The sequence below is a fragment of the Phascolarctos cinereus genome, unplaced genomic scaffold (assembly GCF_003287225.1).
Source record: "Phascolarctos cinereus isolate Bilbo 61053 unplaced genomic scaffold, phaCin_HiC Scaffold_4;HRSCAF=312, whole genome shotgun sequence".
NCBI lineage: Eukaryota > Metazoa > Chordata > Mammalia > Diprotodontia > Phascolarctidae > Phascolarctos > Phascolarctos cinereus.
This window is the reverse complement of record NW_027555847.1, coordinates 211,044,662-211,071,368: the sequence shown is the minus strand read 5'-3', so window position 1 is coordinate 211,071,368 and position 26,707 is coordinate 211,044,662. Positions and strand designations below refer to the sequence as shown.

Below are 26,707 nucleotides of genomic sequence, written 5' to 3'. Positions count from 1 at the left end.
AAATAATCTTGTATTTATTTATGTTTAAATGATATATACCTCTAGTGAAATGGAAGCCCCTTGAAACAAAGATAACTGCATAAAAGATCTTTCTGACTCTGCTATCTTCACTGACTCCCCTCTCTCCCCATCCCCAATGCATCTCTCATACTGGCTACAGACCAATCTTCTTTACACATAGAAGGCCGGTCAGGTCACTGCTCTGTTCAAAAATCTTCAGTGACTCCTTCGGGTCTACCCAGTGAAGTTTGGACTCCTTTGTCCTACAATTAAGTCCTTCACAATCTGGTACCAGAGTGCCTTTCTGGCCTTATCTCCTATCACTCCCTTCTACTCACTCAAAGCTTCAGCCAAGCTAGAGTGTCCCCAAACACGCCCATTAAGTTTCCTCCCTTCTTGCTTTTGCTCAGGCCATTCCCAACCTTGGAATGTACTCCTTTCCTTTTACTGGATGAATGTCTGTTAGTTCTTTAAAGCCCAACTTAAATGCCACCTTTTCAAGGAAAGCCTTCTTGATCCTTTTGGTAATGGCTGTTCTCCTCGGACCTCACATAGCACTTTGTTTTATACCTAATTCATTTATTATGAAACACTGTATATTACAGATATTTTTTTTTTATCCTATTGTCTTCTAAACAACATGGAACGATGGAAAGTGCCCTGGATTTGGAGTAAGGAGGCCTGGGTTTGAATCCTCACTCTACCTTGTGTAGCTGTGAACAAGTATAACTTGTGTTACCGTCTCTAAACCCTGTTCCCTCACCTGTAAAAAGAGGAGGCTGAACTGGATGACTTCTTTCTCTGGGCCTTTCTAGGTCTACATCTATGAGCCAAGACAACAAATTCTATGAGACTGGGGTCGAATCTAAGCTTTAGTTCTCCTCGACTGCCTAACTCCTGTCACCTGGGCTAGACTGAAGACTGCAGAAACTTCTGGGAACAGAGGGTGTTGATTATACAGGGAAAGACAAGACTGTAACACAGAAAGAAGTGAGCAATACCTATGACTGCTGGACATATACAATGACCTGGCGAAAATAGTTCTTGGTTTCAGATAAGTCCATCCTATGACAAAAAAATGATAAGCTCCCTGAACATTCTCTGATTCTCCATGATGTCATCAAGGTTTCTGCTTCTCTGCATACAATGATGACCCCCAACAACAACAAATTACGATGATCAGATGTTTACTTGCATTTGTTTTATTTCCTCCTTTCTCTGGTCTCCTGACAATGGCTAGTTTGGGGCACTGCTCACTTTAAAGCCGGCAAAGAGTTAAGTCTTGTTTCATCCTAGGAAAGATTAAAAAGACTTTTACGTACCTGCGGACAAATAAGCCCTGCCCCATACATGGCGCTCCTCACAGAAGAAGAAAGAGCATCTTTGGGGATGAGGTTATCTGCAAAGACCATCATGAAGTTGCTGAAGAAGGTTAAATGGAGGACTTGGAAGAAATTCATTGCCAAGAAAAGCAGAAAGTTTTTCTGGGCCAGTATCTCTTTGGTCAATGAGATGGCTGAGGCCCAGGAGAGTTCTGATTTACTTTCTGAGATACTGGTTTCTCCAGGGGTTCCTTTAAGTTCATAGTGACTCATACTGTAAATACCAGTATAAAAAAGGCAGGCAGTGGCAAGAATAGCAATGACAATGGAAAAAGCCTGGAAATGGGGTAAATTTTCCATGTTATCAGAAATAAGGCCACAGAAAAGTGTGCTGGTGGATCCCACTAGTGATGCCACTTGGTTATATTTAACAAGCTGAAGTCTGCTCTCGTGTTGAGTGGAAATCTCTGCAAACAGGGCACACTGGGCTAGCTGTACAAACGTCAACATGCCATCAAAAGCGCATAAGGATACCACAAGCTGAAGCCCGCTAAGCCAGTCGCCTTCTTGGTAGTGTTTCCAAGGGAACCAAGGAAGTAGGAAAGCCAATGCATAGAAAGGGGCACCATACAAAATAGCAATTTGGCGTCCTGAACAGCAAGATGCCTTGGCATTGTCTTGAATATATCCAAAAAGAGGGTCATTAAGAGCGTTCCAGATCATAAAAATTACCTAGAAGAAAAAAAAGAACATGCAAGATTGTTCAGTCAATACAGAAATAAGCTAAAAAGCAGCCCAAAACTTTTCTTTTAATGTAATCAAGTATTTATTTTTAGGTTGTGTCCCTGGTAGCACAGCAAATACTAGAGATGTCCTAGAATGGACAGCTGGGTCATTTAAGTATTACCTAGAATGCAAGGAGTCTCAGTCGTCTTGTGCATTGATCAGTAAGATAAAAGCTGTTTTCTAGCAATTGTGTCTGTGATTTGGGCCAGGCTACTGAGCCTCTGGAAACAGTGAGCCATGAAAGGCACTTACAGTAGAAAGAACACTCAATCAAAAGCCAAAAGTCATGTGCTCCAATCCCATCTCTGACCCTAGCTGTGTGACCTTGGATGAAAATCAGAACATTTTTATTCCTCAGTTTCCTCATCTGTTATGGGAACAGGCTGAGTCAAATGATCCCTAAGGCGCCTATGACTCTGCATTTCCAACAAATCAAAATAACACTAAAATTTATCAAGTTCTTTTCAGAACCAGCAGGGGGCATGCATGTTAAAACTGTAAGATCCCTTTGAGATCAGTGTTGATGAACAACCTTGTTCTTCTATAACTCCACCAGGAAAATTAAGATACCAATCTTTACTTTCTACAAAGGAATCATGATGCTATTATCAGAAATGAATGCCAAACTTTGTGACATACAAAATAGCATTATAAATAGCGATTCTAAAATTTAAGGGTCTTTTCTTTATCCATCTTCTGACAAATGCCCAACAGCTACTAACACTTTGTTTCAACACAAATAGTCCTATAAAAAGAAGTCAATATGTCAACATTTGCTTATTTTGCATATATAGTAACATTTTAGTTATCTAGCCTTATCAGAAAATGAACTATATATAAATGATATTCTACTAGGTGTTAAATTTTTCATTTTATCTATCTTTGATGAAAATTCACTGTGTATTTACCTTCTGCTTAATTAACAGATTTTTTTGGTTTTAACTTCTCATTGGCATAGGAACTTTCAGTGAGGAAACTCAATTATTGTAGAACAGCAACTGCTCTTCAACTTTGCCTAAGAATTTAAGTGATTTGAGGGTCACAGAGCCAGTATTTTCCAGAGTAGGGGCTTGAACTCAGATTTAATTCAATGTCCAGCTCTCTAATCATTACACCAGGCTGCCTCTCAAACAATAAATACTGAACATAATTCAACTTTTTTTCGATTATTAAACATTATTATTGTTAACACATATTATTATGCAGGGTAATACTATAGTTCTATGTAGTCTGATTTTTTGTTTGTCTATAGTTTTGTTTTTTGCCATCTCCCTCGCTGGTCCTGAAACTGCCTCCTGAAACAAATCTCTAGATCCAATGCCTTCTAGTTTGTTGTTTCTAAAATGCTACATTCAGGGAAGCTATATAATCAAGCTTTAGGAAAAAAAAAGAAAAGAAAAAGCTTATACTAAATAAGAGTCAATAAGGCTCTAAAGTCAGGAGTTCTTAATCTCTTTTGTGTCATGGACTACCTTTGGCATTCTGGTGAAACCCCCTTCTCAGAAGAATGTTTTTGAATGTATAAAGTAAAAAAAACACAAGGTTATAATGGAAACCAATTATACTGGAATACAATTATAAACATTTTTAGAAATAAGCTTTTGGAACCCAGGTTATGAACTCCTGGTCTTATGATTATTTTTTTTTTGGAGGGGGAAAGGCAATTGGGGTTAAGTGACTTGCAAAGGGTCACACAGCTAGTGAGTATCTAATACATTTGAACTCAGGTCCTCCTGACTCCAGGGCCAATGCTCTATCCACTGTGCCACCTAGCTGCCCTAGTCTTACAATCTTAAAGGAATAAAATTTTAAGTTCTAGTACAAAGGCTTTTAAGAGTTGTTTCTATCGGTGGAGGGCCTTTTTCTTTCTTATTTATGGTTTCGTATATTACCAATGGGATTAAATTGCTAGATGACTTACTTGTAGACAGATGAGTTGTTATCGTTTGTAAACGTTTGTGTGTTTATGGCAACCAGTTTCAACCTCCCTGTTTGACACATAATGAACATGACTACTCACTTGGCAAATTCATCCTACACAAGTGGGTAATTAGTTTTTAAAAACACTGTATTACACTACCAGTTATGGAATTAACATTTGATACCTTGAAGATTTCACAGCTAAAGGATTCCAGACTGCTTTCCATAGTGTATACAAACTCCTACAGACTTTCAGGGAATAGCTCACAGACATGTCCCATTATTTACTGCATTGCTATGGAGGAGAAGCAGCTCTGTTCAAAAGCAAAGGACCATGAGGGAACTCTCTTACCTGAGACTGGTGAAAGGCAGCTTCTGAAAGCTTGTATTGCTTCAAAAAAAGCTGCATGCAGTAAAAATTAAAGACTGTGTTCATCATCCCAGTTCCTAGAGTAGTCATTGAATATGCCAGAGCATTGTCATGAATTCGTACAAGCTTCATTTTCCATGCAGAGGACAACTTCTTCCCTTTGTTATAAGCAAAAGTAAAAAGACTGTCATTCTACAAGTTACTAAAACTATCCCAAAGGACATGTGGCTAATAAAACCATATAATTTCGCATGACTTAGTATAAGACAACATTAAAGAAAAAATTAGTATGGGCATCTTACAGTGGATTGAAACTGACTAGTTAAGTCTTTACTCAAAAAATGTGATGAATACAGAGAAGCACAGAAGTGATACAAAGTAAAGTAAGCAGAGCCCACAGAAAAATATACAGTATACAATGACAACAACAATGTAAACAGAAAGACCCACCAAAAAAATCCAAAGGGAATGTAGCAAAATTATGAAGAATAAGCACAGTTTAAAAGAAGAGACGTGGGAAGTCACTCCCACCCACTCCCAGCCCCCTTTACAGAGGTAGGAGGTCCGCATACATTGCACATATTTTCAGTATTAATCAGTATTTGATTTTTCTGCTTCTTTTTATTTGTCTTAAAAAATACTTGTTATATGAGATGATTCTCTGGGAGGGGAAAAGATATTGGGGAAAACTATGGTGATATAAAAAATACCAAACACATCAATAAAAACTTACTTTTAAAAAAAGAGCCTTTACTCACAGTTTTAACACATCTTAATTTGTACATTGCTTACTCTGGAAGAATATATCTTGAAATTATTTTTTCATATTTATAAAATCCAACTAGTATTGGTATGTGTGGTACATGGTATGCTTATGGTAATATACAAGCTGACATTTTTTACTGCAAATACTGACAAAGACTATCACCATTTGCTAAGGAAATTTAACTCATGTAAATCAGCCAACAAAGGGAGAAAAATCAAATCAGTCAGCCTTGAAACCACGTTAGTCAATAAACATTTGATCTACCTGCTAAGCAGATAGATGTATAAGCCAAGAGTAACACCAGTTTAGAATACAAACTCTTTTGTAAAATTTTATGGATGATAATGGCAAAGATTATTAGCAGTAATATCTCATAAAACAGGGATCAGTAGCAAAAGGAAAAAAAAATTTTCAGAGAGTTTGGCAAGAAAGTCTCATCCTCAGGGTTCATAAGGATGAAAACTGAAGGACCACAGACAGACATCCTACCCCTCCAAGGAAAGATTTGTCAAATTTTTTCTGGCAAACATTTTTCTTCACCAATAGCAACAGAGCTAACATGTTTGAACTCTAATATAATTTTGAATATACTACATGATGAACAGAAATGGCATAAAGGAAAATAAAGATGGAAAGAGAAGCTAAAATAAGTCAAGTATACACAGAGGAGTTCAACACTGGAGGCGACAAAATTTTGAGATTGCTATAATGTTGATTCTCAAGATACTCAAAAGAGGAAAGGACATAAAATATTTGGAAAAATCAGGGACTTTATTCCTAAAGGTCATGAGGATATATCATGAGGATGCCAACAACTGTCACCAACAGCTCTACTTTCTCAACTCTACAAAATATGAGAATTACCTATACAGGTATGAATTGCATCCTTGAAATTACTGGGAAGGGAACAGGTAGGCTTTCACAAGTATTATATATTCTTTAGTAGACAACATCTTTACAGTCACACAATAGAATGAAAGGTGCAAAAAATATATGATCTCATTGTGCAGGCAGAGTCAAGAGGGTGGAATGAGAAAAAGCATTTTTGCCTAGATCCTCCAGATCCACAATGACTTAGAAAATGTGCCGGAGGGGCAGCTAGGTGGTGCAGTGGATAGAGCACCGGCCCTGGATTCAGGAGGACCTGAGTTCAAATCTGGCCTCAGACATATAACACTTACTAGCCGTGTGACCCTGGGCAAGTCACTTAACCCCATTGCCTAGCAAAAACACAACAAAAAAAGAGAAAGAAAGAAAGGAAGAAAGAAAGAAAGGAAGAAAGAAAGAAAGACAATGTGCCGGACCAAATTCTGATTGGGAAAGTCAAGAAAAAGTCATAGTGAGAAATTTTTCAGCCCAGGACAACTTTGGGAAACACAGAGCTCTGTGGACACTGGCAATGAGGCTGGCCAGGAGAAAGTGAAGTAGTGGTGGAGAGGAAAGCATTCTAGCACACAAGGATGGAAAAAAGGCCCTAAACTAGTGCTAAGTGTAAGATGCCATCTGAAAGCTTTGTTGCTCGTTACCCAGTTCCACGACACAGTTATAGGGAGGAGAGGAGCTAGTGAATGTGGGCTCTAGCTATATACTGAGCAAGGAACAAGTTCCAGAAACACAGCTGTGTGGCTCTGAGCCCAGTTCTCACCTTTAGTCCAGCACATAAACCTGCAGTGGAATAACCAGGGAAGGGGTCACAGACCAAAGGAAGCCAGCACTTCTAGCAGGCCAATGTTGACTGAATCCAGCAGAAGTCTAATGAAACTCAACCACGGACAAGCCAAGACACCCAAACCTGGGTCAGGAACTTGCAGAGCTCAGACCAGGAGACTCAGATTTCCTGGATTGTATACATCAAAGAAAATTAACAGCTTGGTAAAAGAGGTACAAAACTACTGAAGAAAATAACTTCTTGAAAATTAGAATTGGTCAAATAGATGGTAATGAATGATTCCATAAAATATCCAGAAGTTATAAAACAAAGTCCAAAAGGCTGGAAAAAAATAGAAGAAAATGTGAAATATCTCATAGGAGAAACAACTGACCTGGAAAACAGATCAAAACAAACTATTTAAGAATCATTATACTAGGGGCAGCCAGGTGGCACAGTAGATAGAGCTCTGGCCTAAGAGTCAGGAGGACCTGAGTTCAAATCCAGCCTCAGACACTTGACACTTACTAGCTGTGTGACCCTGGGCAAGACCCTGATTGCCTCACCAAAAAAAGCAAAAAAAAAATCATTATACTATCCAAAAGCCATGAACAACAAAAGTCTTGACAACATATTTCAAGAAATAATGAAAGAAAACTACCTAGATATCTTAGAACTAGAGGGCAACAAAAAGCTATTAAACTATGCTTATTCTTTGACCTAGCAATTCCACTACTAGATCTATACTACAAAGAGATCAAAGAAAGAGGAAAAAGATTCATATGCACAAAAATATTTATAGCAGTTCTTTTTGTACAGGGAGAGAATTGGAAACTGTGAGGATAACTATCAACTGGGGAATGGCTGAACAAGCTGTGGTATATAAATGTGATGGAATACTACTGTGCTTTAAGAAATGAGGAAGGAGCTTCTACACTAAGGGACCGCAGGGCTTAGAATATGATATTCCAGATGTCAAAGGAGACAGATTTATAGCCAAGAATCACCTACCCAGCAAAACTGAGTATAATCCTTCAAGGGGAAAAATGGACATTCAGTGAAATAATGGACTTCCAAACATTCTGGATGAAAAGACCAGAGCTGAATAGAAAATTCAACTTTCAAATACAAGACTCAAGAGAAGCATGAAGAGGTAAACAGGAAAGAGAAATCATAAGGGACTTATTAAGGTTGAACTGTTTATATTTCTACATGAAAAGACGATATCTGTAACTCATGAGACCTTTGTAAGTATTAGGGTAGTTGGTGGGGGGAAAAATTATATGTATAGATAGACTGATAGAGAGAGGGCACAGAGTGAGTTGAAGATGAAGAGGTGATATCTAAAAACTAAAATTAAGGAGTAGGAGAGGATTATACTTGGAGAAGGAGAAAGGGAGAGGTAGAATGGGGTAAATTATCTCACATAAAACAGACAAGAAAAAGCTTTTAGAGTGGAGGGAAAGTGGGAGAAGGAGAGAGGGAATGAGTGAATCTTATTCTCATTGGATTTGGCTTAAGGAGGGAATGACATACACAATTGGGTACAAAAAGCTATCTTACCCTACAGGAAAATAGGGAGGAAGAGGATAAGAGAGTGGGGAGATGGTAGAGGAGAGATCAGATTGAGAGAGGGGGTAATCAGAAGCAAACACTTCTGAGGAGGGACAGGGTCAAAAGAGAGAATAGCATAAATGGAGGTTGGGATAGGATGAAGGGAAATATAGTTAGTTTTCTACAGCATGACTACTATGGAAGTGTTTTGCATGGCTACATAAGTATAACCTGTATCAAGTTGCTTGCCTTCTCAATGATGATGGGTGGGGAGGGAGGAAGGGAGAAAACTTGGAACCCAAAGTTTTAAAAACAAATGTTAAAAAATTGTTTTCACATGCAACTGGGAAATAAGATATGCAGGCAATGGGGTATAGAAATCTATCCTGCCCTACAGGAAAATAGAATAGGAAGGAGATAAGAGAAGGGGGGAGGACAGAAGGGAGGGCAGATTAGGGGAAAGGAGTATTCAGAATGGGGGGAGGGACGAGATGGGGAGAAAATTTGGAATTCAAAATCTTGTAGATGTGAATGTTGAAAACTAAAATTAAATAAATAAATAGATCTTTAAAAAAATAATAAAGAAAGAAAAAGTAAAAAGAAACGATAAAGGGAACAGTTTCAGAAAAACCTGGGAAGACTTATATAGACTGATACAAAGTGAAGTAAGTAGAACCAGGAGAACAATTTATATAATGATAGCAATATTATAAAGATAATCAACTTTGAAAGACTTAGTAACTCTGATAAACACAATGACCAATTACAATTCCAAACTACATGTGAAGAAATATGCTATTCATCTCTAGACACAGAGTTGATGCAGTCAGTGTGCATATTTTCTTCTTTTCTTTCTGTTTTGGACATAGTTAATTTTGGAATTTTATTTTGAATGATTATATGTATTTTTAATGGATTTTGTTTTTCTTGTCTTCTCAATGAGTGGGGGAAAGTGATAATTTGGAATTAAAAATACACTTGAATTTTTAAAACATTGAAGGAAAAAAAAAGAATCAGAGGGGAAAATAGAAATTTAAAGAATCCACTGTTAATCTCCAGAAAGAAACTCCAAATGAAAATTCCCAGGAATATAATATTTAAAATCTAGAGCTCTTTGGTTATGGAAAAAATTCTGCAAGCAGCCATAAAGAAAGAATTCAAGTACTACAGTCACAGTCAGGATAACACAAAATTTAGCAGTCACCACTGCAAAGGAACAGAGAGTTTAGAATATGATATTCTAGAAGGCAAAGGATCTAGGTTTACAACCAAAAATAATAATAACTTTGGAAATCATCTTATTACTATGAGGCAAAGCATAAAATAGGGAAATGTATGCTTTATACACATGTATATATGCGTGTGTGTGTGTGTATTTTGTCTCTGTCACAGAGAACATCCAGAACAAAGTCCAAATGCAAGGTGGATCCCCAACAAATGATGAAGTCTTCCAGATTGGCCTTTTTGGGGATGTCATTTTTCTGATTACATTAAGCCCTGGAAAACTATAGAGCTTCCTAAATGAAATCTATAATCATTCAGAAGAATGATTATAACTAGCCACATAAGAAAAACCAAGTGGGTGAGGAATGCCTATTATCCAGACTAAGATATACAACTGAAAACACAACTAAGAAAATTAGTACATTAGAGTGTGTGTACATTATCACTAGGTCCCAAAATGAATAGCTGGTTTATTTCAGATATTGTACAGTGCTTTTAATGACTGCAAGATTTTCCCTGTTACAAAGAACAAAACTTCTTGTCCTATTTCTGCTCATGCCTAGTCAGACCTCAACTCTACATTACCCTACCAAATGACTCCTCCATTCCTACTGAAAGGTACAGGAGAAAATCACAAGACTATGCTGAATGAATCAACTATAAATCTATGTTATTTAATCCAAATTGGCACCTTTTGGGAACAAGGCAATCTTCTTATTCTTCCCTAGTTTATTATCTCACTCTCAAAAGATGCTGTTCTGAACCTTCTCTTTTTGAGCCTATTATGTCACCTGTCCTCCCTGCCTCTCAACAGAAGGCCCTGCCTCACACTTTTTTTTAGTAAGGGAAGAGTCCATTTTTGGTGAGCTCTTTCTTTTCCTCTATACCTTGAAAACCCTTAACAACATTCTGCTTCCTTTCCTTCTTTTACTCCAGTCTCTGATAATGAGGTGACCCTTCTCACCAAGTTCAATCTGTTTGTTCCTAGTTCATCTGCCCCAGTAGCTTGCCCCCAAACTCATCCTCCACTTCTTATTTTCAGTCTCTCACCACTGATTAGTTCTTTTCTTGCTACCTATAAACATGGCCAAATTTTCCCCATCCTTAAAAAAGTCTTCACTTTACTATCCCCTTAAGACATTATCCTACTGCTTATTGATTGGGGAATGGCTAAACAAGTTATGGTACACAAATGGAATGGAATATTATTGTACTCTACAGAGGTACAGAGCTGCTACTCACAATCTGGTTAAAATGTAGTCAAGAAATATTTAAAAAAATATAATAGAACATAGAAATTGATAATATGTGGTTTTCTAAGTCAATATGCTCCCCACAAAGATCCTCAAGTATGGTTTAATTTTTATTTCAGTTTGACACCACTGGAGTTGTAAATAATAATGAATATGGAAAAACTTCCATTAAACAGAGGATTTTATATACTGGAGGTGACTGGGAGCCACTGGAGTTGAGTAGAGAGGTAGATCCGAGCTTTAGCCATCTACAGTCATATGAAAAAATGCTCTAAATCGTTATTGATTAGAGAAATGCAAATCAAAACAACTCTGAGGTACCACATCACACCTATCAGATTGGCCAACATGACAAAACAGGAAAATAATAAATGTTGGAGAGGACGTGGGAAAATTGGAACACTAACACATTGTTGGTGGAGTTGTGAAATGATCCAACCATTTTGGAGAACAATTTGGAACTATGCCCAAAGGGCTACAAAAATGTGCATACCCTTTGACCCAGCAATACCACTTCTAGGGCTATATCCCAAAGAGATCAAACAAATGGGAAAAGGACCCACATGTACAGAAATATTCATAGCAGCTCTTTTTGGGGCGGCAAAGAATTGGAAATTGAGAGGATGCCCATCAATTGGGGAATGGCTGAGCAAGTTGGGGTACATGAATGTAATGGAATACTATTGTGCTATAAGAAATGATGAACAGGCTGACTTCAGAAAAAACTGGAAAGACTTATATGATCTGATGCTGAGTAAGACATCTCCAGAGGCCTCGGGATGGAAAATGCTGTCCACATCCAAAGAAAGAACTATGGAAGTTGAATTGCTATCACTTATTTTTACCTTCTGTTGACTTTTGTTTCATCTTGCTGATGGTTCCTCCTATTGGTTTTAATTTTTACTTACAACTTCACTAATGTGAAAATATGTTTAACGGGTATGTAAGTGTAAAGTCTATATCAGATTGTGCGCCGTCTTGGGGAGGGTGGGGGGGAGGAAGGGGGAGAAAAAATTTCAACTCAAAAGCATATGGAAGTGATTGTTGATAAATCAAAACAAATTAAAAAAAAAACAAACCACAGACTCATCATGTCACTCCCCTACTCAAAAGCTCCAATGGCTCCCTCTTCTCTCTAAGATAAAATAAAAATTCTTTCTCTTTGTCATTTAAAGCCCTTTACAATAATCTGACTCATGCTTACCTTTTCACACTTATATATTACTCCCCTTTGCATATACTATGTTTCAGCCTATTTGATATACTTACTTATTTGTGCATGATGTACCATCTTCCACCTTCATGCTTTTTCCCAGACTGTTCCCAGGGCCTGAAATATATTCTCACTTCACCTACATTTGAGGTTCCCTAGCTTACTTCAAGGGTCATCTCAATCGCTACCTCCAAAACAAGGACTTTCCCAGTCCCCTCAGTTTCAGTGCTCCTCCCTGAAAGTATTTAGATTATCTATACACATCCATTCTTTTTACCCTTCCAAAAATGTAAGCTTCTTGAGGGCAGGGCCTTTTTTGATCCTTTGTTGTGTATATCCTGTCATCTGGTGCAGTGCCTGTTGCCTGGACCAAGAAGGCTCTGGAGGAGAAAGTGAGGCTGGTGACTTTTCACAGCCCTTCCTTACTTAAAACAAATTCACTTGTATGTCATGGAATTACCTCCCTGATGAGAATGAAGGACAAACAACTTCTGTGAGTAGCAGTAGAAGCTGACCCACTGCAGACCCAACTGGCCAGTTGGGCAACACAGCTCCCTCTTTTTTCCTTTCTCTCTCTCTCTCTCCCTCTCTTTCTTTCTCCCCCTTTCTCTCTCTCCCCCCTCCTCCCTCTGTTCACATAGGGTATCATGTCCTTACCTGCAGATGCTCTGCCCAAAGGAATGTAAATTTTGATTGCTTAAACCTCGCAAAATATCTTGGGATTCAAGGGCTAGATTTTTTTCTTAAGGACCTTGCCTTAAACCCAAATCACATTGGCTCTCATTGACTGGCCAACAAAAGGTCCCAGGACAAGCCCTACTTGGTCACTGCTTGAGCCTAGAGTGGCTCAGAGCAAATGCAAATAGCAATTGTTTCTGTTTTGGCTAGAAACCCTGAGAGTCTTCCCCTCCCAGACTGATTTTTTTATAAAAATTAAGTAATAAATGCCATCCTCTGCCTCATTTCTTGCCTAGCCTTAATCACTAAATGGGTATTGTCTCAGTCAAACTGAGACTTGTTAGAAACCTTAGCTTAAAAGGCCAAGGTCTCCCACTGCATCCAGGTCTCTCTCCGTCATTCTGATCTACATCTTGCCACTGGATCCAGATGGCTCCAGAGGAGAAAGTGAGATGGTGACTTTTCACATGCCTTCCTCACTTAAAACAAATTCACTTGTATGTCATGACATCACCTCCCTGATGTCATGGTCCTCTTTGAGAATGAAGGACAAACAACAACAATGCCTGTTGCCCAGTAGAAAATAGATATTCCTTGAAGGACAGGCGTATATACCAAAATATTTAGCAATATTCTGCCAATGAGTGAGGCAGTTTTCAAATCATAGAATACCAGCCTCCAAAGGATGAAAGTTAACAGTCACTCTGGGCTTTAATTTCTTCAATTGTAAAACAAAGGGATTGACTGTGATGACTTCTGAGGTCCCTTCCTGTCATACATGTGTGATCCAATGACCCAAAGAACAGTAGAGGGGTACACAAACACAAGGGAGCTGCAGCATATTATCAATGAAGAAAAGTACAGGTGAAGGGACACAAAAGATATCAGTGGGTAGACATATAATGGGAAAAGGAGGTTGTCTGGTCACTAAACAAAAGCAAAACAATGACAGCCCAGTGTTATCCATGCAATGTCAAGAGATCCAGAAGAAGGCCTCCAGAATACTGGGTAGATATCTTGTGAAAGGATTTATTTACAGGAAGATAATACCATAGTATAGTACCCATAGGATAAGAATTCATGAATTCCTCAGTGGAAAGAGGACCAAGATCAATGAGATCACAAATTCATGTAAGTATGACGTTTATAAAGTGATTTACATTCATTATCTTATCCGATACACAACAGGAAAACGACACCCTTTCTTTCACCCAAGTCAGAAAAAGCCTTCAGTAGAGGCGGGTCCCTTATCAGACTCCAAAGATCTGTCCATTCAATGACAGAGGTTTGCATTTCAATATTTATTCTTGATGAACAAAAAGAACTCAATAACTAAACTCTGAATTCTGAACTTGGCTCTCTTGTACATACCTTTGTGATTTTGATCAAATCACTTATGCATTTAATGCTTCAGTTTAACCATATGCAAAACAAATTAATGTTAAACTAGATCACAGTTTGAATATGGATTCATTATTTAATAGCTCTTTTAAATGTGCTTTATAATTTTTTCCTTTTAATCTTAACTATGGCTTTAAAGAATGTTCTGCATCCCTCTTTTCTCAATTTCCCCTTTAAAAAGTAAACTATCTGGTTGTTATGTTAGATTATGTCTCCATAGTCTAACTGAAGCAGATAACAGGCAATTATCCAAATAACTCCACAAGAAAAAAAGCTCCATTCTCTGCTCTGACTTTGAAGATAATCACAGGCTATTCACAGACAAAACAACTCAGGTGATCTGGACTCAAAAGTCTTTTTTGCCTATATAACTTAGATAAGTGAGGGGGTAAAGAATACTGATTTGACTTGAATTACTTAGACATTCACCTGGTCTTCCCTTTAATTTTATGCTTGTAGATATCATACCACAGAGATATTTTTGTCAGTGGAGATTAATATAGCCCTAGGCTATAATTCCAACTTACTACAAATTTTTCAAGCAGATAACCTTGCCAAGAATTCAGAAAGTTGAGAAGTCAAGGAAGCTAGAACTTACAAAGTAGATTCAAGTCATCAAGGACTAAACTTTAAAAGAGGCACTGTTTTTTTTTCTTCTTGGCTTTATATTAGGCATGATGATTTATGAAGCATGCCCTACTCTACTCTACTAATTCTGACTCAGAAGTCATAGTACCTTTAACATTAGGCAAAGAGTGGTAAACTCATTCTTTTGAGGTTCAAAACATTAGACAAATCTAATGATAAAATAAACAAGAAAGAAGTTAAGGACCTAAGCAGAATCTTAGTAAAGGTGGAGATATAGATAGACAGATAGATAGAGAGATAGATATAGATAGATATCATAGATCTCTGATGGTTATTGAATGGGAATAGAAAGGATACATATTTCTCACATGTGCACAGCACTTTTATAAAATCTGATCATGTATTAGAGGATATTTAAAGTGTGGTAAGGAGACCTTGGGGGAGCTCTGAGATCCTTTTGGGGGGGGTGTCTGTGAAGCCAAAACTATTTTTATAGTAATATTTACTAATCAGTCAGTTTCTAATATAAGAAATATTGGTAGAATAATTCACATAAGCAAAAGCTCTCTAGGAAGGGGTCCTTGAAAATTGTTAAGAGTAGAGAGGAGTCTTGAGATCAAAAAGTTTGAGAACTGCTGTATTAGTACATACAAAACCTCACAAACAAATGCAGAAAAGCAGTAATAGTAAATAGATCCTTTACTGACCACAATATAATAACAATAATATTCAATAAAAGGCCATTGAAGAAAGGATAAAAAATTAACTGGATCTAACTTAATCTTAAATTATGGCTGGGTCAAAGAAAAAAATAGAAATAATAGATCATTTCATTAAAGATAATGACAATAATGAGACATTATACCAAAGTTTTGAGGATACAACCAAAGCAGTCCTTAGGGGAAAACTGATGTCTACAAACTCTTTCATTAACAAAAGAGAAAGAACAGATTAATGAATTGAGCATGCAACTAAAAAACACTCTAGAAAAGCAGTAAGTTTTAAAACCTCAATTAAGAAGCAAAATAGACATCCTAAAAATCAAAGAAGACATTAACAAAATTGAAAGCAAGAACACCACTGAATTAACATATAAATAATTAACAGTGGGCAGGTAGATGGAGCACTGGCCACGGAGTCAGGAGGACCTGATTTCAAATTTGACCCCAGACACCTGACACTTACTAGCTGTGTGACCCTTGGCAAGTCATTTAACTCCATTGCCTAGCAAAACAAACAAACAAATAAAATTAACAAATCTGATGAAAAATCAAGAGGAAAATCAAATTACTACTTTCACAACTGAAAAAGGAGAATTCACTGCAAATGAAGAAAAAATAAAAAGTTATTAGAAACTATTTTGCCCAATTATGTTGCCAATAAAACTGATAAATGAAAAGATAAATATTTGCAAAAATATAAAATATCCAGATTAATGGACTAAGAAACAGAGAACTAAAATAACCTAATCTCAGAAAAAGACATCAAACAAGTCATAAATGAACTCTTAAGGAAAAAAGAACCAAGACCAGGATTCACAATATATCAGATATTCAAAGAACAATTAATTCCAGTGGCACACAAAATGTTTGCAAAAATAGCAAAAGAAAGAATCCTACCAACTGTTTTCAATGATACCAACATGGTCTTGCTATCTAAACTAGGGAGAACTGAAACAAAGAAAGAAACTATAGACCAACATTCCTAATGAATACTTATGTAAAAATTTCAAATAAAATGTTAGCAAAGAAGCTAAACTAACAAAAATTTTGTCGTTACTCAATTGTTCCAGTCTTGTCTGACTCTTCATGACCCCATTTGGGGTTTTCTTGGCAAAGATACTGGAGTGATTTGCTATATCTTTCTCTGGCTCATTTTACAGATGAGGAAACTGAGGCAAACAGAATTAAGTGACTTGACCAGGATCACATAGCTACTAAGTGTCTGAGATCAGATTTGAACTTATGAAGATGAATCTTCCTGATTACAAGCCCAGTGTTCTATCCCTTGTACCACCTAGCTGTTCCTTTTAAAAGTATAAAGGGAAGGGCAGCTGGCCCTAGAGTCAGGAGGACCTGAGTTCAAATCTGGCCTCAGACACTTGATACTTACTAGCTGTGTGACCCTGCGCAAGTCACTTAACCCCACTGCCTAGCCAAAAAAAAAAAATTAAAAGTATAAAGGGTCCTCAACAGTTTTCAAAAGTGTAAAGGAGTCCTAAGACCAAAAGGTACAGAAGGTGAACTTCTAAGTCCTTGATACCTTAATGCTCCTTCAATTTCCGTAAACCATAATTAACACATTATAAATCCAGTCATCTCTGCTTCAAAGGGTTTCTGTGGTCATCTATTTTTAAATTTAAAGCGCCTTTTTCATTTTTGGCCATGTTTGCACAACAGAGATAGACCCTTTACCAAGGCAATAAAAACTGGAAAATCAGTAAATTTTTTTCTTCCATAATGTCAGTACTCAGAGGCAGGTAATTTGCTATTCTTCTTTTAAAATAGAAGTTTATGTTTTTAATAAATATGAGAAGAAAAATGTACTATTTAGTCTGAAAAAACATTTACTATTGGTGGAGCTCATAATGTCCAGGATTTGCTTTTTCCTTCTAGATCTTTGAAGACTTGAAGGAATTTCTGAATCAGCTTAGCCACACATGAGGTTTAACAGTAAAATTTCAAGCAATAATAAAAGATAGGAGAAGAATTTGGCTAAAGGTGATAGGCCTACTCGGTACCCCTGAAAAATAACCTACTTTGTCAATGCCTAAATTGGGCCCTGGGAACACTTCAGGTTTTGAGTAGAATGTTTCACTGGTTATCAGCACCTTCATCAGACCTTCTTTGCTAGAGGGGGGAAGGAATATGTGAAATATATCAGCAAATTTTTATTTTAGCTGCTCTGCTCTGGTAAAAGGTAAAAATTTAAGAGGGAGGCATGTGGTAGCTAAAATAAATTTGTGGATTTCAATTATCTCCATGATCTCTGGCATTCCAATATTACCATTACTTTCCAAACTTCTAGCAGAGGCTCAAATGTGTTAACTAGAAAATACAATATATTTGACTTCAGGACCAAGTGAAAACCATCCAATATGAATGGAGGGGTGGGGATGGGACAATTCTTTAGAAATCTACAGTAATGGTAATGTTATCTGGGAGCTATTGTGTGTGTTATGTCACATTAACATCTTTACATATACCCAAGTATGACTAACATCATAGGATTTAGGCTACAAGAAATTTGCTTGAATTAGTTACATTTATCCCCCTATACATGTATTACAATCCACTGGCAACAATCTGTTTAATGGCCAATATAAGCCTGGCTTTGCTACTTAGCTTGTAAGCTTGAGAGAGTAACTATCTTTTGAGCCCTTAGTTTTCTCCTCTGTATAATGGGGAAGGAGGTGGGGAGCTGAGGGGTGTTGGACTTCAGAGGTCCTTAATCTAGGGTCCATGAGTTTGCTTCTTTAATACTTAATAACTATATTTCAATATCACGAAGACCTGAGCTCAAAAACCGGCCTCAGATACTTACTAGCTGTGTGACCCTGGGCCAGTCACTTAACCGTTTGCTTCAATTTCCTCATTTATAAAATGACCTGGAGAAGGATGTGGCAAACCACTCTAGTATCTTTGCCAAGAAAATCCCCAAATAGGGTCACAAAGAGTTGGACACAAACTGAACAACAGCAACAATTTCAATAAAATTGGTTTCCTTGGTAATCCTATGTATTTTAATTTTATGCACTTAAAAACATTATTCTGAGAAGGGTTCCATAGGCTTCACCACTGTCAAAAGGGGTCCAGAATTCAAAAAAGGTTAAGAACTCCTGGATTAGAGGATCTCTAGGTCCTTTTAAACCAGGGGTGGGGAACCTGTGGCCTGGAGGCCACATGTGGCCCTCTAGTTCCTCAAGTGAGACCTTCTGACTGAATCCAAACTTCACAGAACAAATCCCTTAATAAAAGGATTTGTTCTGTAAAACCTGGGCTCAGTCAAAACACCATACTCAAGGACCTAGAAGGTCAAATGTGTGCAGGTACCCCACCCCTGCTTTAAACTATAAATCCTATAGGTGAGTTTAGAAAGGTTGTAAATGGTTCTCCAGGTTTAGAGAGGGTCCACTGAGCTACTCATTCAGTACATTTTACATTCACATTACTTTACATTTAAGTTACATTTACATTACATTTAAAATGTAATGACATGTAAAAATCATTAAGTAGAAAAAGTTTTTTACCCAACGGAAGACTTTCTCCTTTAGCTAAGGTGCTTTTATATTTCTACCAAAATCCTCTCAGAAAAGAGAGGATATATAAACATATACAGATTAAAGTGTGAATAACTAATGAGCTTAAAATTTAATGTACTCCTAGTAGCTTCTTCATTTTTCCTTAAATGGGCTAATGAAGCTTTAATAGTAAAACTTTCAGGTGCAATAGCCTTATTCAGTGGAATAGGCTTTTTTCAGCACCCCTTTAAACCACTCTGTCTATACCAAAGGCAGATAAAGATCCCGTAATACATGTTACATAGACCCTTAATGGTATCATTAATATTTGGTCATGACCAGCTTACTCCCTACTGGCTGAGGATGAGTGAAGGGTGGATTCTGCCAAACCCTCAAGTCTGAGACAGTAGGGGAAAAGTAGTGGCTTTGTGAAAAGTGATGGACCTCAGTTTCCTAATGTGTAAAATGAGAACATTGGACTAGGTGACTTCCAAGGTCCCTTCCAGCTCTATACCCTAATGATCTGAGTTTTGACAAGCGGGAATTCAATAGCAGCTCCACCTCTCAAAGTCCATAGGAACAGGTGATTGGAACTGCAAAGACAGTCTTCTCCCCAAGGAAACCTGATCTCAGTGCACCAGGTGGCTCTTAGCTCCTTCCCCTCTCTCCACTTATACTATCCATCATTCAGTCAGTCAACACATCACCTTCCCCTTCTTCCCCCCCCCCCGCAGTCCTTTACGGTATACATACCTCTCTTCATCCTCATAGGAATCATATCTACAGGTGGAAGGGACCTCAGAGGCCATCTAATCTAACCTCTTCATTTGACAGTTGAGGAAACTGAGGCCCAGAGAGTGAAGTGACTTGTCCAAGGTCACAGAGGTGGTTTCAGAGACTGGATGAGAACCTAGAATCAGGAGTGGGGAACCTTCGGCCTTGAGGCTACATGTGGCCTCGAGGCCAGAAGGTGATTTGTTCTGTGAAGTTTGGATTCAGTCAAAGGGCCGCACATGATGACCTAGAGGGCCACATGTGGCCTCAGGGTCTCAGGTTCCCCACCCCTGACCTAGATCCTTCATATCAAACCTGATTCCACCATATCAAACCAACTCGCCGGTTTATGCTGAATATTCATCCCTTCACTCCCTATTCCACTCCTTATGCTGGACCTCTATCACCTTACTCCCCATAGAATACATCTCTCACCTTCCTCCCCCTTCCCATAGTGCACACCCTCATTTCTCTCCCCCTTGCCCACACTGTACACCCTCATTTCCCTCCCCCTTCCCCACACTGCACACTCTTTATCCCCCTCCCCCTTCCCCATACTGCCCACCCCTCACCCCAAGTCCCTTCTGCTGCACATTCCTCACCTCAGCCTCATGCAATTATAGAACCGGCTGGAATGTACTTCAGGGTCCACCTACCCCAACTCCATCACTTATAACTGAGGAAACTGAGGACCAGACAAGTGAAATGTCTTGTGTAATGTTACATGGACGGATCCTCCGACTCCAGAGACAGCTCTCTGTGCACACCAGCTCATGCCACACGCCCCTCATCCTCACCCCAAGGTGACGTCAATGCACCTGAGGTGACAGTCTCCCCGCGAGTCACCGCACCCCGCACTGAACGGAACCTCTCATACCCTCTGCCGCCTGGAACCCCGCGCTCCTGGCCTCGGCCTCTGCCCAGCACCAGCCTCGGTCACTAATACGCACCCCGTTCTCCTTCTTCGTTTCCTCCGCCGCTGCGCAGGCTCCCTCCCGCACCGCAGCCGGGTGTGCCCCGGGGAGCTAAGCCGGGTGGAGAGACGCGAACTGCGCGTGCGCCTCGCTCTCCATTTCAGGGCGCGAGGCGTGGTTGGACTAGCTTTTCAGCGCTCCTTTCTTCTTTCTCCGCCTCTTTGGTCCTCTTTAGGGTCTCCATTGGTCTGTTCCCCGGAAGCCGAGACGAATCAGATCTACCCGAAGGGCGTGATTGGCGAGAGCACCCGCCCCTCGTCAGGGCGGCGGCCTGGGATTGGTGGGAGCGCGGCCTGGGTTTTGAATCGCTCCCCGGTTGGGGAGGGCTACTTTTGGAAAGTGCCACGTTTGGGGCCGCGGGCCGGGGAGAGCCAGCCCAGGGCTGCCGCGGGGGCGCGGGCACCCGGGCTGTGGACGTTGGCTGCCGGCTGGTGAATCGGAGCGGCGCCGGAGCCCGCTTGTTGTCAGGGCTCCGAGGCTGGGTGGGCGTCGGCAAAGACCCAGGCTGAGGAGAGCCCAGGGGTAGCGGCCGGGGCGGCGGCGGGAGCGAGGCTGCCTCTCTGATACCCCGCCGCGATGTTGGCGGAAAACCTGGTGGAGGAGTTTGAGATGAAGGAGGACGAGCCGTGGTACGACCAGCAAGACCTGCAGCAAGGTGAGGGGCCACCCCCCCCATTCCTCCAGGAGGGTGGGCACATCGTCCTCTGGACGCTCGGGGACAAGCCTTAGCCCGGCTCAGTGTAATTGCTTGGCGGACACTGGAGGATGAGGAGCCGCTGCATTGGGTGGTACTGAGGAAGAAGGGTGGTGGTGGGACCAAGGAAGAAAGGAGGTGGTGGGACTAGGGAGGAAAGGACGTGGTGGGACCAAGGAAGAAAGGAGGTGGTGGGACTAGGGAAGAAAGGAGGTGGTGGGACTGGAGAAGAAAGGAGGTGGTGGAACCAAGGAGGAAGGGGGGGTGGGACTAGGGAAGAAAGGAGGTGGTGGGACTGGAGAAGAAAGGAGGTGGTGGGACCAAGGAAGAAAGGAGGTGGTGGGACCAAGGAGGAAGGGAGGTGGTGGGACCAAGGAGGAAGGGAGGTGGTGGGACCAAGGAAGAAAGGAGGTGGTAGGACTGGAGAAGGAAAGGAGGTGGTGGGACTGGAGAAGAAAGGAGGTGGTGGAACCAAGGAGGAAGGGGGGGGTGGGACCAAGGAAGAAAGGAGGTGGTGGAACTGGAGAAGAAAGGAGGTGGTGGGGTTGGAGAAGAAAAAAGGTGATAGGTCGGGAGAAGCCCATTTCTGAGCAGGTGTGCTGCCTGGCTCCTTCTCGGCCAGTGTCCTAGCCCAGAGATGATTTTCTCTTTCCCGCCCCTCCCCTTTTCTGCGGTATAAACTAGGTCCGTGGCTACAGGCTGGGATGCTGCTGCTTGCTGCCCCAGCTTCTCAATTGTGCACTACTTTCTTGGTTTATCTGGCTGAGTCCGAGTGTGTGACTAGCTAAACCCGGGTGAGGATGATCGGAATGGATTAGGGAGGTTGCCGAGACTTATCTATCCGAAGTCACCTGGTTGCTGCTTATTTGGAGGCGTTAAACAATTGAACATTTTTTTATGCGTAATTTACCCTTGCCGAATTGTAATGCCGAAGTACGTACCACCCTACCTATTACTTGTCCTCCAAAAGCTCCTCTGCGCCCCAGTACCAGAGCTTGCCTGAGGCGGATTTCTCTGTTGGCAGTTCTGCTTCAGTTAATCCCAAAATAAATACTTTCTGATCTGCTTACACATAGGGTCCACTTGCTCATTTTTTAGCATATTGAACAGATCCCAGGAATTCTTGCATGCTTGAACTATATTGCTTTTCGACATTTTAAATAAGTCCTTGTTTAAACTATTATCAATTCCCACATTTAGTTTAACCTTAAGCAGGTATCTTGCTTTTATTTGTAGAAATGATCTTAAAATTTAATGATAGTTTGAAACCAACACAGACTTTTCCACACCCATATAAACATTCTCCAAAGATCTAAGCCAATTTCACTTATACGGTCTTCATAGTTAGTATTTTTTATGAAATAAAATATACAGTGGCAGTGTGGCACAGTGAGTGGCTAGAAAACAGCCAGCTTCAGAGTCAAGAAGACCTGGGTTTAGGCCCGGGTCAAAAATATACTAGTTTTTAGACCCTAAGCAAGTCATTTAACCTCTCAACGTCCCAAGCAACTGTCTAAGACTAGATTGTAGAGCAGGTGCTTATTCTTTATAATAGAGGGAGTTTCTTATATCAATGAAATCATGGGCCTGATTCTTTTAAAGTATAGATAATTTTTAACATTACTATGAGTAGGCACATTTTACAGCTTAAAGGGCTGAGAGTTAATTTGCCCTTTAAATTCCAAATGAGATTAATGAAGGACATTAGAACACTAAACTTCCTCTTCAAGGAATATGTGCTTAATGACTCGTAAGCTTTCTGGAGTTAGAGAAAACAATATACGTCTGTTCTTTGGGATAGTTTTTTTCCAAACTAATTTGCCTTGAAAAATCATATAACCAAAGTAGGCAAGCCTTATGTTGTCTGTATAATCCGGGCTAATTGACTATTGCAAAATAGTATTTTCTGCAGTTGCCTAGCTTCACTAACTGTTTTAACATAGCACTGAGTTTATATGGTAGGTTTCCCTGGATGTATTAGATCATTTATTACTCAGATATGTTCTTTAGAATTAATGAAGCATCAACATATAATGGAGGTGGGGGAGTAATCTGAAAAGAAAGTTGAGTTTAGAGTCAAAGGACTCTAATTCTAGCTGTGCTATACATACTGCCTTTATGAGCTTAGGCAAATCACTTAACCTCTCTGGGCTCAGTTTCCACATCTTTAAAATGAAGACAGTGGAGCAGTAATCCTCCAAACCTCCATTCAGCTGTAAATCTGAGGTACGCTAAGTGAAAATCTAGGGGTAAATATTTCCAAGTACAATAAAAGGAGCTGTATGCATGACTTCAGAGATAAACGTTTTTCTCCATTCTGCTTTTCCTAAGTATGAATCCAAACTCACATGTGCTAGGCTCGCTGTTGTCAGAACTCTGTTCTACAATGTGGATGAGTCTCCCTTTGCCCTTTGTAACCATAAGAATTTGTTGTGGGTAACCACTGTTAATATTTTACCTACTCTGAAATAAAGCAAATGTTGGAGTTATGTGAAGAATTTTTTTTAACTTTCTAGACCTTAAGTTTTAATGTGCTGTTATAATCAAGAATCTTTGAGTTGGAAGGAACCTTAAATGTCACCTGGTCTAACATTCTTGCTCCTACCTCAAGGTATATTTTAAACTTTTCAGAGTGCTTTCATACCTGTTACTTCATTTGATTCCCACCACAACCCCACAAAGAAGATAAGACAAGCTTCCAAGAAGGGGAGATGTGATGTTTTTTCATGTGTATGACTTGCCAAAGTGCTTTGTAAAAAAAACAAAAACAAAAAACCCTGAAAATTGAAGTGTTTGGGATCTAAATATTTGTTGAAGTACTTCTCTACTGACTTTTAATCTATCTTCGTGTAATGTTTAGAAAGTCAGGAGGTCTTTTTCTCATTCCATAAGTGAAATATCCTGCTGTACTGTTAGTTCAGTGGTTTTACTTGTGTTCTTAGCATGACTAGACTTCATGCATTTACTTTTGTTGTTGTTCCCTTTTCCATTTTCTCAGTAAGGAGGATTTGGAAATAGCAGAACAAGTTACCTTTAAACAATCTACTACCACCAGCTCCCTCTCCCTCTAGTTTTTAAATTTAGTCTTTCATCAGTCTTGGAGAAAATCTCAAGGAAGTACTTCAGACTACAAAAGCATCTCTGTCTAGCAATCCTAGTGATTTTTAGCTAGGTCAGATATTTAGCTAAAGATTTACTGTGCTTTTTAAAAATTAAAGATAATGAAGAACCCGTCTTTAAAATGGAGGCACTAATCTACCAGCTTATCTCTCATTAGAATCATAGTAATGGTCGAAGTGGATCTTTTATCAAAAGCTATCTGCAAGTACATGAAGGAGAAATTCTCCACTTTTATAAAATACTTTGATGCTGAGAGACCATCTTTTGTCAGAAGGGTTAGTGTGGTAAAAATATTGACAGTGATGTACTTGAGTAAGAGCTTTTCTGGGACAGGAGCCTTCTGTGCAGGGTAATGATGGCCTCCCCTTTGAAATGTGCCCCTGAGAACAAGGTGAAAAGACTTTAGAGCTCTATTTTCTTTTAGGGCAGCTGCTGTTACATCTACTACCTTTGTGAGCCAGGCAAAAGCCCAAAATAAAGATTCAGGTTTCTACAGTATGCGTCAAAAAGCTACAGTTTGGTTTTTATAAGAATACAAGCATGTGCCATTGCTTTATAAAACTTCTGTTCTTCTGAAGCTGATAACATCTGCCTTATGTTAACTTTTTTGCTGAATCACAGTGTTTCTTGGATCATTAAAACAGATAACTAACATTTTACTTAATGTCTATGCTAGGGAGTTTTGCTTTCCCAAAAGCTTAGCAACAGAAGTTAACATCAAAGTGTTAGTCAGTGACGCATATTACTTTATTATTTTGTAGTGGCAAAAGCTTTCAGCTCTCATGCTAATGCAGAGTTGTTGCTTCAGACTTCCAGCTGACATATAACTTTTAATTGAGAGAAATATAATAGCTGTGGGCTTTAAAGACTTAAAATCCGTTGACAACTTTTTTCCACCAGCTTGCAGTTTTGACATTCTCTTGCATTGCTGCATTTAGACCCAGTTTTCTGGATTGGAAGAATTATATTAATGTTTGAGCGCTTGAATAAGCCTCCTGTTATTCATAGTTAAAATACACTTTAACTTGTTGAATCCTAATATATATTAGGATTACGATAGATAAGGCTGATATATATCTCTTAATCACTGAATGGGTGTTGCCTCAATCAGAGTTCTGAGAAAGACCTTAACTTAAAAAGGCCAAGGTCTCCCACTGCATCCAGGGCCATTTCCAGTCATCCTGATCTTGCCGCTGGAGCCAGAGGGCTGCGGAGGAGAGAGAGAGAGGCTGGGTAACTTTGCACAGCCTTCTCTCACTTAAATCCATTTCACTTGCAAGTCATGGCATCACCTTCCTGATGTCATGGTCCTCTTTGAGAAACTTGTTGAATCCTATAATATGTGAAGGCATTACTGTGTTGGAATTTCTGAGCCTGCAGTGAGTAGAAAATAACTCAGGGATTCCTGCAGCGAGTTTCTCAGTAAGAATATAATTTCAGAATCATAGACTCATAGTCTTAGGACTGGACTGGCCCTTCAAAGTCATCTGTATAACCCCTTCATTTTATAGTTAAGGAAACTAAGGCCAAGAAAATTTGTCACTTGTTCAAGGCACACAGTTAGTGACAAAGTTAGGATCCAGATCATTTGACTCCCCAGGTGAGTGATTTTACCATTAAATAGCTGAGAAAAGAGAACCCCTTAACTAAAGATACCCTAATAATTATTTAATGAGAAATGAACAGGATCTTCTAAACTTTCTTTCCTTTTCACTGTTGCATTAATTGAAAGTGCCAAATAGGGTTATTAAAAATTCTATTATCTCATCTATCCCCGATCTGGAAAGCCTTTTTGGGCTTGTTGCCAGTTTCTGTCTACAAGTAGGAGCCAGATGCTACACAACTGGAAAAGAATAGTTTTGCAACACACACACACACACACAGGAAAAAACAACAACAAACTTGTCCTTAAAATAACAGAAGCACTAATGGTCTACTCTACAGTGACTTCATGAATGGTTTGCTATTTCACAAAGATAAGGGCATGCTTTTAGGGACACTAGTCTTGCCAAAAATCCTGTGTTGTCAAATATTCAGGAGCTTGTGTGGCTTAAGGTTACTGAGGCTGTCAGGACCTTGTGTAACTAGAAATGTAGTTTGTGATAAGAATATACCTTAAATCCTGTGCTGTTTGTTTTTTACTTGAAGAGCTCTGTACTCCTTTGAACTCTGTATTCCTGTG

The 26,707-nt window shown here is 39.4% G+C and overlaps 2 protein-coding genes across 4 annotated transcripts in view; one reads left to right on the top strand and one right to left on the bottom strand.

Annotated features, from left to right (window-relative positions):
• The window catches only part of LOC110193444 (transmembrane protein 180-like), a 47,289-nt gene extending 26,459 nt beyond the window's left edge, over nt 1–20,830 (bottom strand). Inside the window, exons 1-4 of one of the 3 annotated variants that reach the window (XM_020965245.2) lie at nt 20,688–20,830; nt 19,717–19,873; nt 4,381–4,556; nt 1,323–2,054 (exon numbers count right to left, since the gene is read on the bottom strand). In XM_020965245.2, the coding sequence (XP_020820904.1) occupies nt 1,323–2,054; nt 4,381–4,556; nt 19,717–19,741 (933 nt within the window). In that variant the 5' untranslated portion in view covers nt 19,742–19,873; nt 20,688–20,830. Of the gene's footprint in view, nt 1–1,322; nt 2,055–4,380; nt 4,557–6,809; nt 6,998–19,716; nt 19,874–20,687 lie in introns of those variants that run through there. The other 2 variants (XM_020965251.2, XM_078152892.1) reach the window with 2 other exon arrangements.
• Nucleotides 20,831–21,018: 188 nt separating this feature from the next.
• Nucleotides 21,019–26,707, top strand: part of CDR2 (cerebellar degeneration related protein 2) — a 37,817-nt gene continuing 32,128 nt past the window's right edge. Inside the window, exon 1 of the mRNA XM_020965312.2 lies at nt 21,019–21,366. Coding sequence (XP_020820971.1) covers nt 21,288–21,366 — 79 coding nt within the window. The 5' untranslated portion in view covers nt 21,019–21,287. The remainder of the gene's footprint in view (nt 21,367–26,707) is intronic.